The sequence below is a fragment of the Arachis ipaensis genome, chromosome B5 (assembly GCF_059453495.1).
Source record: "Arachis ipaensis isolate K30076 ecotype BB chromosome B5, ASM5945349v1, whole genome shotgun sequence".
Taxonomy (NCBI): domain Eukaryota; kingdom Viridiplantae; phylum Streptophyta; class Magnoliopsida; order Fabales; family Fabaceae; genus Arachis; species Arachis ipaensis.
Window position 1 is genome coordinate 3,688,510 of NC_142440.1, and position 14,834 is coordinate 3,703,343.

The 14,834-nt window shown below is 36.0% G+C and overlaps 1 protein-coding gene across 1 annotated transcript; it reads left to right on the top strand.

Annotated features, from left to right (window-relative positions):
- The first annotated feature begins 8,833 nt into the window (after positions 1 to 8,833).
- Positions 8,834 to 14,475, top strand: REP (Rab escort protein). The gene is made up of 9 exons (XM_016345895.3): positions 8,834 to 9,829; positions 10,845 to 10,967; positions 11,055 to 11,154; positions 11,630 to 11,668; positions 11,792 to 12,038; positions 12,131 to 12,206; positions 12,977 to 13,169; positions 13,669 to 13,749; positions 14,000 to 14,475. Exons 1-9 carry the CDS (start codon positions 9,093 to 9,095, stop codon positions 14,093 to 14,095), a joined length of 1,692 nt encoding a protein of 563 aa, XP_016201381.1. The 5' UTR covers positions 8,834 to 9,092; the 3' UTR covers positions 14,096 to 14,475.
- Positions 14,476 to 14,834: the final 359 nt, after the last annotated feature.

A 14,834-nucleotide genomic window follows, 5' to 3' on the forward strand; every position in this document is an offset into this window, starting at 1 on the left:
AGGAAACTTTGACTCTCTATCATTGCCATGAGTGTCTTTTAGCATTTATACTTCCTTAGTTGTAGCTTTACTTTCTTGTTCATCATAATAAAAACTCCCAAAATTTCTCATAACCAATAATATGGACACTTCCCCGCAATTCCTTTGAGAGACGACCCAAGGTTTAAATACTTTCAATTTTTATTGGTTTGACTTAAGTGACAAACAAATTAAACTTTGATTGAGAGTTGTCTATTGGTTTGGATTACTTTAACGGAATTATTTTGTGAAAATTCCGAACTAATGATTTCTGCCACGTCAAGCTTTTGGCGCCGTTGTCGGGGACTTGAAAATGTGCGCTTGTTATTGGTTATTGTATATATGTTGATATTGTGAATTGCTTGATTTTTAGTTTGTTTGCTAGTTTTTGCTAGTTTTAGGAGTTTGTTTTCCTTGTTTTCTTATTAGATTTTATTTTTATTCTCTCTTTCTATTATGAATTCTCACCCTTTTGGCCATGAGTTTGGTTCTAGCATATTGTAGGAAATGGAAATTTCAATGAGGATTTGCATCAAGGATGAAAAAATCAAAGGTGGGAAAAGCCTCAAGCATATGAACAATCTTCATGACAACAACATCTTCCGGCATACTATGAGCATAATCCATCCCTTGGTACATACCAATCCCATGGTTATGGTAAGTCTTCTTGTGGTTATCAACCACAACCACCCTATGCGGCTATGCCCATGAACCCCCTTCTCAACATTGATCTCAACCTTATTCACAAGCCCCATACCACCAAACACCTCCATATGATCCTAATCCATATCCACCATACCAACAACCATACAAGCCACATGGACCATACTTAGAACCACCACAATTCCAACATCAATACTCCCAAGAACCACCACCTCTATATACACCACCTCCATACTCTTACCAAGATGAACAACCTCCCATATATGAGAACTTTCAACCACATGATGAATTCTCCTTTTCACTACAACCCTCCATGGAAGAATACCCATATCCATCGATCCAAGAGCAATATGATCCTAATTATGTTAGCCAAGTGGAACAAGAGCCAATGGATCGTCTTATGGATGCGATGGATCAGCTTAAAGCAATCATATTTCGAAAGGAGCAAGAGAAAGCCTAAAAGAGGCATGAAGCTATCATGGTTAACCTTGCTAAAATTAAAGCCAACTTAGACTCATGGAATTCATGCCACAAATAAAGTATTTTCACGGATGAATGTGGAGAATCAATCGAAGAGCGGAACAAGTGGAGGAATTAAAATCATTAAAGAGGAAGAAGTGGAAGAAGCCAAAATCATTAAAGAGGAAGAAGTGGTAGAAGATCTAGGAGAAGTTGAGTGTGAGGTGGATTCCAAGGTTGTAGAACCTTCTTCCATTGAGCTTGAAATTGATATTGAGGAGGATAATGCGCAACCTTCAAGACATATTGTGAATGATGAATGATTGGAAGAAGTAGAGCAAGTAGCAAGCCCCACCATTGAAGATGATTCTGCACCAATCAATGTGCTATTTGAGACTGTTGAATCTTCCTCATTGTGTTGTGAAATTGATGATAAAGAGGATCATGCACAACCTCCAACACATGACTTGAGTAATGAGGAATGTGTAGAAGAAGTTGGTAAACAAGGAATTGAAATTGAGAAAGCTTGTCAAGAGGTGGATGTAATTCAAGAAGAGGAAAAGGGAGTTGCAATAACCTTGCCAAAGCTGGTTGGAGCCTCTCTCACTAAGAAACCGTCCATCATATCATTTGAGTGGGTAAAATTCATATCTCTTAGCTTTATTGTCCCACTTGAATATGGTTTACTTGAAACGGATGGTCAACTTAGAGCTCTTTATGGAGTGAAGAGTAAGAGAGAGATCGTTTGTAGTTGGAATCATAAATCTAGGCTCATTAGGAAGAAGCTTTGGTATTTAGGGGGGAATTCTGAAGTGATGACATCCGAATGGAAGCATGAAGATCAAGAAAAAAAGGGTGTTGACAAAAAAGGTTTGGGATCCTGGAATACAATTTGGGAATCAACAACTTTTTGGTTTTGTTACTTGCTTGAGATTTCTTGAAAGCATTAATGGATGAGATTTGTGCCGATTTAGAATTTCTCAAAACAAGAATCACTTCGTTGGTAGCATAGTCTGAACCGGCAATTAAATCCCAAACTCAAAGTTTAATTCAAATAAAAATAACCGAGAGTAATTAAACCTCGGGTCGTCTTCCCTAGGAACCAGTGACCAAGAGCACACAATTTTGGTTGTGAAAATCAAGGGAATTTTCAATAGTGAAGCAAGCAACAATTTAAGTTTGGTGTTGTGATGAGCGGATAATTTATACGCTTTTTAGCATTGTTTTTAGGTAGTTTTCAGTATGATTTAGTTAGTTTTTAGTATATAATTATTAGTTTTTAAATAAAAATCACATTTTTGGACTTTACTAGGAGTTTGTGTGTTTTTCTGTGATTTCAGGTATTTTCTAGCTGAAATTGAGGGACCTGAGCAAAAATCTGATTCAGAGGCTGAAAAAGGATTGCAGATGCTGTTGGATTCTGACCTCCCTGCACTCGAAATGGATTTTCTGGAGCTACGTGTCTTCTGGGGCTAGATTACTGCGTGATCATGTATAACGTATTATAAGAATAAGAATATACGGATAATAACCAAAACATTGATTTTACTCTGATGAACTTATATTTTAGATGGAGCTGGGGGAAGTGTGGGTGTGCTTTCTTCAAGTTGTTTGGGGGGTTCAGGAGTGCTGCACGGCACATAAAATTAATCATGATGTAAAAAAACTGGTCAGGGGCAATATACACCCAAACTGTAACCAAATATACACCCAAACTGTAATCAAATATACACCCAAATTGTAACCAAATATACACCCAAGACTATTTCTTACCTTTTTGTAGTTCCTTCAATTTGTAGCACAGGGGTTGGTTCATTTTCTGTCTCAGGTATTTCTTCAATTTCCGGCACGGTGGTTGTTTGGGACAGTGGTAGACAAACTTGAATCAGAACTCTAAACAAGAAGAAAAATAAAAGGTTAACAAAGCCTCCGAAAATAAAAAGGTTATAAGGTTGAAATTTTCTTGAAAAACTCACATTGCAAGCGCTTCGGACGGTGTCTCTTCCCTCACAACCATCATATTCTCTTCAGCCGTCTCACTGGCTGACTCTTCAACCAGACTCAACCTAAAATACACCCTAAGAAAGTCAAAAATATACCCGAACAATTCAAAAGAAAGACAAGCTTTGTTTTTTGAGAACTTACATACTTGTAGTTTTTACTTTTTTTTGCTGCCTTTTTTTCTCGAATAAAACAATAAAGGGCTTTTTTCTAAAAAAAATATATACAGAATTAGAAGTAGAAGGTAATAAAAGAACAAAATCATCGGTTATTTGAAAGAGAAATTACATGCTCTCCGTTGGTTTGTTTACGCTACTTTGTTCTGTGTGTCCTTGAGAGGAAGGATCACCACTTCCCAAGTTTACGTCCGGTATTCTAAACATAATAGAGTACATGTTATTCACACAAAATACCATACTGTTAAATCAGGATAACAAGATTTTATCAAATAAAGCTTCTTACGTTTCAGATGAGAAATAGTGACCTTCCGTCGATCGCAGGTCAGCTTCCTTCTCCCTGCGAAACAAGAAACAATTATTAGCAAAGAAAACACCCTAAAATCTGAATTATACACCCCAACAAGACATACCCCTGTGCAGCAGATTTTTCATTGTTTTTCCTTAAGAATTCATCTAGATCTTCAGTTCTAATTTTAGATCTGACAGTACATGCATAAAAGAACATGTTAACAAATATAATTTTGATGATAGACGGTAATATAGCTTACAAAGTACTGTACCCATGATAGGATTGAGCTTGCTCAGGAGATGAATCCTCAACAATGACCTTTTTTTTTTGGATTGTGTCCTGGGTGAAAAAAATAAGTATGAATCAGAAATAAAAAATTAATTTTATCACAAAATACTATCCAAAGAAGTGCTTACTTTTTTGGTGTTCTCTGTGTCTTTTTCTTTGTTTTTTGCTTCTTCACTGGTGATGATTCTTCGCTTCTATAAGTTAATAAGAGACACTCTGTTAATACATGAAATCTTGATAATAAACCCAAAGGAAAGGAGTAATAATTTCAGAACATTACTCATCAGTTGATTCAGATTCTGAATCAGAATCCTCCTGATTCTTCTTTCTTTTTTTGGACTCCATTCTGGAAGGCAAACAATCATTATTTAAAAACATACTAAAAGGGATAAAATACACCCAAATAAATGCACAAGATACACCCAAATGAATGCATAAAATACACCCAACTTGATAAACAAAATACACCCAAATGGATAAACAAAATGCACCAAACTTGATAAAGAAAATACACCCAAATGGATAAACAAAATACACCCAACTTGATAAAGAAAATACACCCAAGTATGTTACTTACCTTTTGGCTTTTTTGCTGGGTTGTTTTCTTGGTGAATCCTCTAAGTCTTATTGAGTCTCAAACTCAGAGGTAGAATTGTCACTATCAGTTGTTTCTGTCTCTGATGATGATGTTGAACTTGCCTTTCTTTTTTTTGTTTTTTTTATTTCTTGTTTTTTTTCTTTTTTCTTTATTTTTTTCATTTTTTCTCTTATTTTCGCCATCTTTACAATCTCTTGAAATATTAGAAATTTTAGTTAGCAGCATTCAGGTAAATAAAATACATCCAAGATATTTTGTTCACTTACCATATTTTCCTTTATTTCTGCCCTCATTCTTTTGACCAACTGCTCCTTACTCCAGTTGGCAATCCAGGGTTCTTGAGGTCTTTCTACCCTCTTCTTGTCTTTATTTTTTGAAAGATGAAAGTAAATTATCATCAGGGCAAATAGGCAGCCATCAATTGCCTTTTTTTCAGCTTGTAATCTGTTATACCCTTGATGATAAAACTCAAAACATGTCCTCCCCAGTTCCGTTCTGTTATTGTGTCCATCTCGAAAATTGGGGCCAGGTGCACAAGTGAGATTTTGTTTATTGTTATTGGTAACAGGAACGCCATCTGTATATAGAGGATGAAAATCCTCTTGAACATGAGGCGATCCTGTTCATTACCAATGCCAATAGCCATCATCTCATCTATTAGATTTTTGAGGGTCTTACCCTGGAATCTTCTAAAAATTTCTTTGTCATCTTCAGAAAGATCCTTATAATTGACTTTCTGAGGAAATAGATATCCTACAAAAAGGAAAACAACATAATATGAAAATCAGTTCAAATACACCCAAGCATCAATTGAAATACACCTTAATATGGCTCATATACACCTATAATTTTTAGCGAGTTACCTAACGCGTTGATGCCAAGCGCAGCCCCTATTATTTTTGGTCTTACTTTAAAAGAACCGTAGCCGGTTTCCAATCGGTTTTTCCCTAATTTGAAGGAGTTAGCCAACTCCCTTAATATTTGGTGATGCACCCTTAGCGGCGTGATGTGCATCAGGCCACCAAATCCCAAATCCCTAACAATTATTTTCTTCTCCTCACTCATGTTTCTGAATTTCTCACTTAACAAATGTGTTGCACACTTAAGGTCTTTGGTTTGCTGTAAACAAAGCAAAATTATAGTCAGATATATTTCTATTATATAAAACTGATTTCATCTAAGACATATATTTGTTCTTACATTTTTTCCAGCTTGGTTTCTGGCTGCCATTTTTTCTGAAATGAAAAATACACCCATAGATATGAGTCAAATACACCCATAGATATGAGTCAGATACACCCATATATATTAGTCAGATATCACTCAAACATGCATTAATATACAAGGTCAAGCAACATTACAAGGTTAAGCAATATACACCCATGGACAAGCAAATATTAGAACAGTTGCAACTATTGACTATATTACAGTATATCAGTTCAGAAATATACACCCAACAAATTATGCCATATACACCTAACAAATTACTCCATATACACCCACCAAAATTATGCAATATACCCCCAAAAATCAGTTACCAGAAGAACTAGAACAACAAGAACAGTAACACCTAGAACAACTAAGAAGAACAGTATAACCTAGAACCAAGAATAACAGTAAAACCTAGAACAAGTAGAACATTATAAACTGTAAAATGAGACGTAGAACAAGAAGAACAGTAAAACCTATAAGAATGTAGAAGAACAGTAAAACCTAGTTCTTCAATTTTCGAAATGTGGAAAATATACAAGATGAGTAAAATAGTAACGTAACGTACCTTGAGTATTATAACTTCGTTTTTTCTGGAGATTGTTGATGGAGAGTTCTATGATGTGTTGATGGAGAGTTTTAATCTTCGCGACAATTGCTATCTCTCCAGTTTGCAATGTTGCTCGAAAATGGACGGTTTGTGTTTTCTTCGAATGGCTTGGAGAAGTGGAAGAGTGCGCCATTAAGGAGCGGTTTTCGCGAAGCGCAATTGTTGAGTGGAGCGCGTGAATTTTACGCTCCATTCAAAGTAATTGAGTGCGCGTGTGAATGAAGTGTGGGCTGGGAACTTGTATAACTTGTAGGGCCTTTTTGCTTGTATGTGTAGCAGGCCCATATTAAAAAATATACATATTATTCTCCTAGTATAGAGTTAATCCTCGTATTAGTCCGAAGAGTTGAAGTTACACTTATATTTTAATTTGGTCTCACTACAAAAAAAAAATACTGAATACCGTTAAATTTACTGGCAAAAATATAAAAAGAATTCGCCGGTAATCATAGTACCGCCAGATGTTCCGTTAGATTAAATTCGACGGTATAAATCTTACTGGTAACTTGTAGCGAATTTAGCGTCGAAATATGATGGTTTATGGGTCAAAAATCTTATGAACGTTGCCGGTAAAATAAATCTGACGGTAACATTGGCATTTGGCACCATAAATTGAGCCTTACCGTCGGAAAAATCCGACAAAAAATGTTTTTTTTTTAAATAGTTTGAATGCGACGTCAGAATTTTCCGTCGGTAAATCCACCGGTAGCATCAATATATTTTTTTCCCAATCTATGATGGACACCAATAATTAATAATTGATAGTCAACTCTCAATTAACAACGAATAAATTAGTATTTTATCTGAAAACAGCGATTTATATATGAGGTAAAATATCAAATATACAGAATGTAAACATGAAATGAAAGTTTGAAAATGAAATATATAAGATAGAACTATATTGACATTAATCTTATTCAGATTCATCATCTTCTTCCTTTGGTTTGTCATCCTCCTCTTCTAAGGTAATTTCCTAATCATCGAACTTGTTTTCTTCTTCTTCGTCTCCATCAACCCCTTCTTCTTCTTGAAGATCGTCGTCGTCAAGTGGTAATGTGTCGTCATCTACCCTAAGGTCAATGATATCATCATCCATAACAGATTAACGCCGACCTAAGGGTGATCATATCACCAGTATCAACCACCATTTTCGAATGAGTTGAATCATGAATTTGGAAAAATTCCTGACCCCAAATAAGGCAAATAGTATACTTGTCGTGCATTTTGAGGTAGAATAAAAGGATTGTAGTGCCTATATTTTCTGGTCACATTTACTTCATGATATTGTAGTTCTTGTGCTTTCGTGTTCTTGTCGCGAACTTGGATCATACCTTGTACGTAGTGCGACCAAAATACTCTAATTGAATTATATTGTGCAACACACCATACCAATCAGAATGACCACCGCTTGAATCCTCAAGAACCCATACCCCGATGTTATCTGTTTTCTTTCCAACCTACCATTGTAAAGAATGGAACCAAAACCATTAACATTATATATTGGGTAGCTTGTGCCCTTATTTATTGGACCCCAACTAAATGCAACTAGTTCCGAATCTGTTGTGTCAGCTAGGTGCACTTTGATGTATTCTCTGAACCAAGGAAAAAATTATTCAGTGATGTATTATGATTTGTTTCTTGGAATAACATAGAATACAATAGGATAAATAACAAAATTTCAGTGTAATGAAGTTTTGATTAGATGACGAATATAGGATCCTCAAAGTTTTAATTTACAAAATTTGGTTCTCCAATTTGGCATTTGTGACTCACGGCAGTCTCTGATCCTATTTTCGTCACAGAACCATTAACGACATGTTAAGATAGACTAACGTCTAATACACTAGACTCCCTATGAATATCTGACATGGAAATTAATTTTTTTTACCTCAATATACTCTTTAAGAAGTCTTTAAAATCCTTAAGTGAAATTAGAATTAGGGTTTTAAATATTTCATAAAGAGCAAATTGAGGTTAAAAAACTTCAATTGTCATTTCAGCTCTTTAAGAAGTCTTTGGAAAAGAGCTCACCATATTGAATTTATCTGCCAGGAACTGGTCTAAATCCTCTACTAGCATCACTACCATTAATTTCGGTTTGGTTTATTATAGGAGTAGTTTCGGACTCCATAACAAGAGTTTTAAAGGTGCAGGTTGAGTTATAAAAAGTTGAAAAAGTGAGTTAAAGTTGAGGATATGGATAGTTTAAAAATTTTATTAAAAAATTAGCAAAAAATTAGAATTTGAATACTTTATCATACGAAACTCATCTTTCATCTATACATCATTAATTTCCTTAATTTATAGATACTTTTGTCAACGTTTATAAATTTAATGGGTACTTTTGATAGTTTTTCTTTAACATTTTTTTGGTTACTCATACCCTCGTTTCCACTCTCCACTACACCCTCACACACTATCGGATCATATTATTCTAATTAGATTAGGATTTAACTAAATATAGTTGTTATTTTGTTAAGAAGTTATATAAAAAGATAGAAATTTATAAAATATTTGTTGCATAAAAAAATCTCTCTTCTTTTTGGGGGATGGTTAAAAATATTGTATAGATCCTTATCTAAATTGATTGGGCCGAAGCCCAAAATGGATACCCAATTCCCTAAAGTGAAGATAGCTATTGCTTGACCCAAACAAATCCATGATACCATTCTATCTAAGCCCAAACTTGTCGTTTGCTTTGGCACCAAACTGTCGTCAACTTAGCCACCTCGTTTTACGCCGCACGCGGCAAATTGCTTCGACGCGCCGTCGTTCGCGATGGCCGTATCCGAAGCCTCAGCCTACCCTCCCATCGAGCCAACAAACTTCGATCTCATCATCGTTGGCACTGGCCTGCCGGAATCCATTCTCGCCGCCGCCGCATCCGCCGTCAAGAAGACTGTACTCCACCTCGACCCGAATTCCTTCTACGGAAGCCACTTCGCCACCCTCTCCCTAATTGATCTCACTTCTCATCTCAACTCCCATTCCGTCCCCGCACCACCACTACCACCATCTGCCGCCGGATCCGGTGATTCCGATTACGCCGTCGTGGACCTCGTCCACGATCCACTCTACTCCGATATTGAGGTCGAATGGCATGGTTCCGAGGACGAAACCTCGAAGATTCGAGAAGATTCCAGAAAATTCAACATCGATTTGGGAGGACCTAGGGCGCTGTTCTGCGCCGATAGTTGCATCGATCTGTTGCTGAAATCCGGAGCGGCACAGTATCTCGAATTCAAGGGCGTGGATGCGAGCCTCGTGTACGAGCCTAATGGCAGCGGTTTGGCGAACGTGCCGGATTCTCGCGGAGCGATTTTCAGGGACAAGAATCTTTCGCTGAAGGAGAAGAACCAGCTGATGAGGTTCTTCAAGCTCGTGCAGCAGCACCTTGCTGGTGGTGGCGATCAAAGTGAAAGTGGCGGCGACATTCAGAAGATTTCGCAGGAAGATCTGGAGAGTCCATTCGTTAGTTTCCTGGATAAGATGCGGTTGCCGCCAAAGATAAAATCGTATTCACCATTTTCTATATGCTAGTGAGAATTTAATTTTTCATTATTTATTTTATTCTGTTGCATGTTATCATTAATTTGAGGATAATGGGTTTGTGGTTTGAATGTGTTATACGGCAATATCTGCAAGTCCACGTATTAGTGCATATGCTTAATGCAGCATGCTGATTTGATTAGAAAATTAGGCTGTTTTAGTTGCTGAGAATTCCCAGCATTATGGAGATGGCAGTTCTTACAATCCATGGTTGCATTCTGATCTAGTCCCTCAGCATTTAAGAATTGCTAAGCCAAAAATGTAGGGGAAAATGTTTTTGGCCTGTTGTTTCGCTCTTCACAAAGTGAAACTCTTGGCTTCTATTATGGTGCTTTATTGTGATAGTAATTTGAAAAAAAAAGAAAGATATGAGAAGAATAGGAGGGAGAGTTTCATACCTTATGCTTTGAAAATTAGAATCAAATCACCAAGCTGTCTTGACTTACAATGACAGAATAATAAAAGACCCTTTTGAACACTTAAAATTTTTGTAAAAGATGGATGAGTTAAGGCTTTTCTAGTGTTTGAATTATAGTAACTTTTTCCCTTTCCCTGAAGTTGCTTTGTCCTATCTAAGTCATTGGTTAAACAGTTCAAATCTTAAAATAGTTGGTGGTGGTTCACTTTGTTAGTTGGATGGGGCATTTGATATATTTTTCTTGGGAAAGGTGAAACGAGTACTCCCTTTGTTCTATGACATCTGGTGCTTTGGAAATTTGATAGGTTAAAAAGATCATTGTATTTGGATATTATTAATGTATCTGGATATAGTTATGAAAGTAGTGAATTTCCAAAGCAACAGATGTTGTGGAATGGAGGGATTACCTTTTAGTGCAATGAAGAGAACTGTATCTTGTTTCATCTCTCAGTGGTAATTTTGAGCAAAATTTGCTAAGCTTGGCTGTATGGTGTATATATTGCATGCATGACCTGCTGAAATGCTTCAGTACACTAAGGGCTATGACTTGCTGTCTTCTACAGAATTCTTTTGTATGCTATCGCCATGTTAGATTATGACCAAGACAATAATGAGGTTTGCAAAGATTTGCTCAAGACAAAGGATGGTATTGATCGTTTAGCTCAATACAGCTCATCTGTTGGAAGGTAAGTTCTAATTGAATTGCTTTCATGCTTTGAGGTTGCCTGACTTGTTATGGGAACATGTTTAGATACTTACCTTGGTTCGCACAGGTTTCCTAATGCACCAGGGGCTTTGCTTTATCCTATTTACGGTGAAGGAGAACTACCACAAGCTTTCTGTCGCCGTGCTGCTGTCAAAGGTTGCATTTATGTAAGTTCCAGTAGATTTAAAATATTTAACTGATATTCTCTCCAAAAGTTGCGTATCTTTGTTCAACCATTATTTTAACAGTGATTCTGTGTATATCAAATGCTTCTTGTTTGTATTTTGTTCATTTTTATTTGTCAAATCTCTTCTCTCTCTCTCTCTCTCTCTCTCTCTCTCTCTCTCTCTCTCACACACACACACACACACACACACACACACACACACACACACACACACACACACACACACACACACACAGAGTGAAGAGGTTATCTTTGTTGAATTATTGCCATGGAAGTGGTAATCCTCTATTTTTTGGGTTAGCATGAAATTCATTTATCTCTTATCTGTTCTTGATAATAGTTGGAATTTCTCTAATATTTTGTTGGCAAACTAAAAGATATGGTTAACTCTTTTGTTGCTTCCATGTATTCAAAAATATTATGTAGTTTCTTATATGTTAAAGCTTCTGATTCAGGTTCTCAGGATGCCAGTTACTTCTCTGCTTATTGATAAGGTGCAGAAATATATCTTTGTATTGTTCTTCTTTGTAATACATTTCTGTGAGAAGAGATGAGGTGAAGAGGTTGGTCAACTTTGCTGGAATTTCACCTTTTGTCATTTTTAAATCAATGCGCAGGTTACTGGGTGTTATAAAGGTGTCAGACTAGTTTCAGGTCAAGATTTATATAGCCATCAGCTAATCATGGATCCGTCATTTGTGATTCCATCACCACTGTCCCCATCTCTAGGCGATTTTCCCAGAGAGAAGATCCAATTATTGAGTCAGAGAGATTTGAAAGGAATGGTGGCCAGGGGGATATGCATCACAAGGAGTTCCATAAAGCCTGATTTATTAAATTGCTCAGTGGTGTATCCCCCTAGATGTAAGAGATTTAAATACTGCATTTTCTTTGGCAGAGGCACATGATAAAATGAGAAAGAAATTAATTTTTTTTTTCTTTCATTCCCCCAATAGCTTTGTATCCTGAACAAGTGACGTCGGTCAGAGCTCTTCAAATAGGATCAAACCTTGCTGTTTGTCCCGCGGGCACGTAAGTTTTCCTCTAAATAATCACCGACATACACTTATTATGCATTTGGTTTTCCTTTAAATTTCCTTTTTACCTTTCCTTAAACCTTCTATTTATTTTTATTTTAATACTTCTAGATTTTGTTTATATAGTATTGGCTGGGATTTGGCACAGTATCATAATGTATTATGTAGTAGACCAGTGGCTTTAAAAAATTACTTTTGTGCTGTGGTTCCCTTAGTTTATATATTTTGTCACAATCTGATGTTTGATGATTGTTTTCTGTCTTAGAGGCTGACTTGATACAAAAGACGCTTGTTCTTCTGAGAGAAGATTCACAGACTTAGATCCGTATCCTTATATCCATTCCATCCAACTTTGAAAACAAATAATGAAGTTGTATATATATATATATTCCCTTCCTCATATTGCTCTAGAAGGGATCGTTATCGTTAATGCTATATACATTTCATTTATAGGCAGAATTTGTAAGGTCGTTGCTTCAACAAGTCAACCTAGATGCTCCTTTTGCTGTTTAACTATCACTTCAACCTTTGATTGTGATTACCAGTCCACCAATGGTGCTTCCTCCATTGTCAGACATTGTCTAGATAAAGACATGCCCCCTTCTCAAAGAGATCATGTCTTGTATTTGTTTGTAGTTGCTCCCACGTCTATATCTTTTTGTTAGCTTACTCATATTCGTTATTCAAAACTACTAATGGTGCTTTTATATTACCCCAAGTAAACTTGGGAGCTTTAATTGACCTTGTTTCCCTTATATCTTGCAGCTTTATTTTATACTTCTCCACTGTGTGCAATGATGCTGATGAAGGAAAGAAGTTATTAAAAGCAGCCATGAATGCTCTTCTTACACCGCCTGTGTCTGTAACCTCTGAAAGTAATCCAATTGTTCAAAGTGATAATGAAGATGTAAAACCCATTGTGCTCTGGAATGCATTTTATATCCAGAAAGTATTCACGGTGTGCCTCTAATCCTGACTAGTTCACACGTTGCTTTCCCTGATGTGTAGTTTTACCTGCAAATATTGTTGATCACTCCTTTAAATGTATTATTTTGAGATAGTATTGACATTATGACATAGGTTCCCCCCTTCTCTATCTCCGTTTATTAAAAGAATAAAATAGGGTAATGATTGTCACTTCTATTTTCTATAATGCCACTCCATACTTGATTTTTTTGCCTTGTATGTTTGCATGAATTTGTTAAAAAATGAGTAATATTATCAAAATATGAGTGACAATATCAATTCTCCAAAATAAAATATGGAAATCAATTGAAATGTTGAGAGTTAAGAGTATTATATGGTCCTTCTGGGTCACATACCGTAATTGTCTTTATAGAGCACGACCAATAGTGTCTTAAGAATCTTTGCATATCAAATTTCATACAAACAGAAGCATTCTGTAGCATTGATATAGACTTTCTTGGCTTATGGATGTACTGTTCTTTCAATCCCAGGGTAAATTTGACACTATGACCTCCGCTCCAACACCAGATGGAAATCTAAACTATGCTGACATTTTAGATGCGACTGAGAAGGTATGCCTTTTATTTTCTTAGGTTAAAATATAATCTTTTCTTCTGTGTTATGCCTTGCATGTATAACTTTATTTGACTGCTACTCAAATAGCTTCCCCTTGCATTTGTATATTCTTGTTTAAAAGAAAAGAAAGGGATATTTTTTCTGCATTCAAGTCTTTGCGATAATTAAGGACCAAAAAGAAATTATGATCATATTAATTAATGATTAGCATATTTGCTGATGCTTACTCATTTGGTGGCGTGACAGCTATTCGGTCAAATGTACCCAGATCAAGCATTCTTTCCAAAGACAGAATCACCTGAAGATACTATGGATGAGAATGGAGTGATTATGGAAAGCTAATCGAAGGTCAAGTAGACTGATCTTCTCGCAGGACTGCAACACCAATCATGTGATCTGGGTGACAGTAAGTTGTGAAGTTAGATATATGCATCTCCCAATTTGTAGATTTAGGAAAGAAGGTCGCAAGTCAAAATTTTGGGAGAACAAAAACAAAGAGGTCATCAAGCTCGGAAAAAAAAAAAAAAAACTACTGATTCTATAATGTTTATCTGAGCAGACAGATTCTGATTTGGTGCTGTATATATCACTTTCAAGCCATGTATGTTGTGGACAAGTTGCCACTTAAAAATGATTCTACTGTATAGCACTATTGTTGTACAAGCATATTTAATTTTCAAGACATTAACGATAAATGGATTGTTTCTCTTACAAGTTACAACTTACAACAATAAGCTACTGAATTTCGAGTTTTTGCCAATGTTTACTTTTTGAGTCTGGAGATTCATTTCATGCACAGATAAAACGGCTAGCTGAAGAATGACAAATCAGATAGCCGAAAGAGAATTATATATATTATTAATTTACGATAAGATAAAATGCATCCTCTCTACAATTAAAAATGTGTGGGAGAATTAAAAATATATGGGTAGGATGTAAATGATGTTTGACTTATTTAATTTTTTTATGGTGCATTCTATGGTGTAGAAATAAAATTGTTTCTACATGTGTAGAAGGATAGGTGTCAATATATTAGTAGTTCATGTTGATGGTTCTTGGATAGGAAAGAATTAATTAGACT

What these genes read in the sequence shown, in the direction of transcription:
- REP (XM_016345895.3), top strand. Translation starts at nt 9,093, where the DNA reads ATGGCCGTATCCGAAGCCTCAGCCTACCCTCCCATCGAGCCAACAAAC. An exon ending in GCTGTTTGTCCCGCGGGCAC is followed by an intron (nt 12,207 to 12,976) that starts GTAAGTTTTCCT and finishes TATATCTTGCAG; the next exon opens with CTTTATTTTATACTTCTCCA. An exon ending in TTTTAGATGCGACTGAGAAG is followed by an intron (nt 13,750 to 13,999) that starts GTATGCCTTTTA and finishes GTGGCGTGACAG; the next exon opens with CTATTCGGTCAAATGTACCC.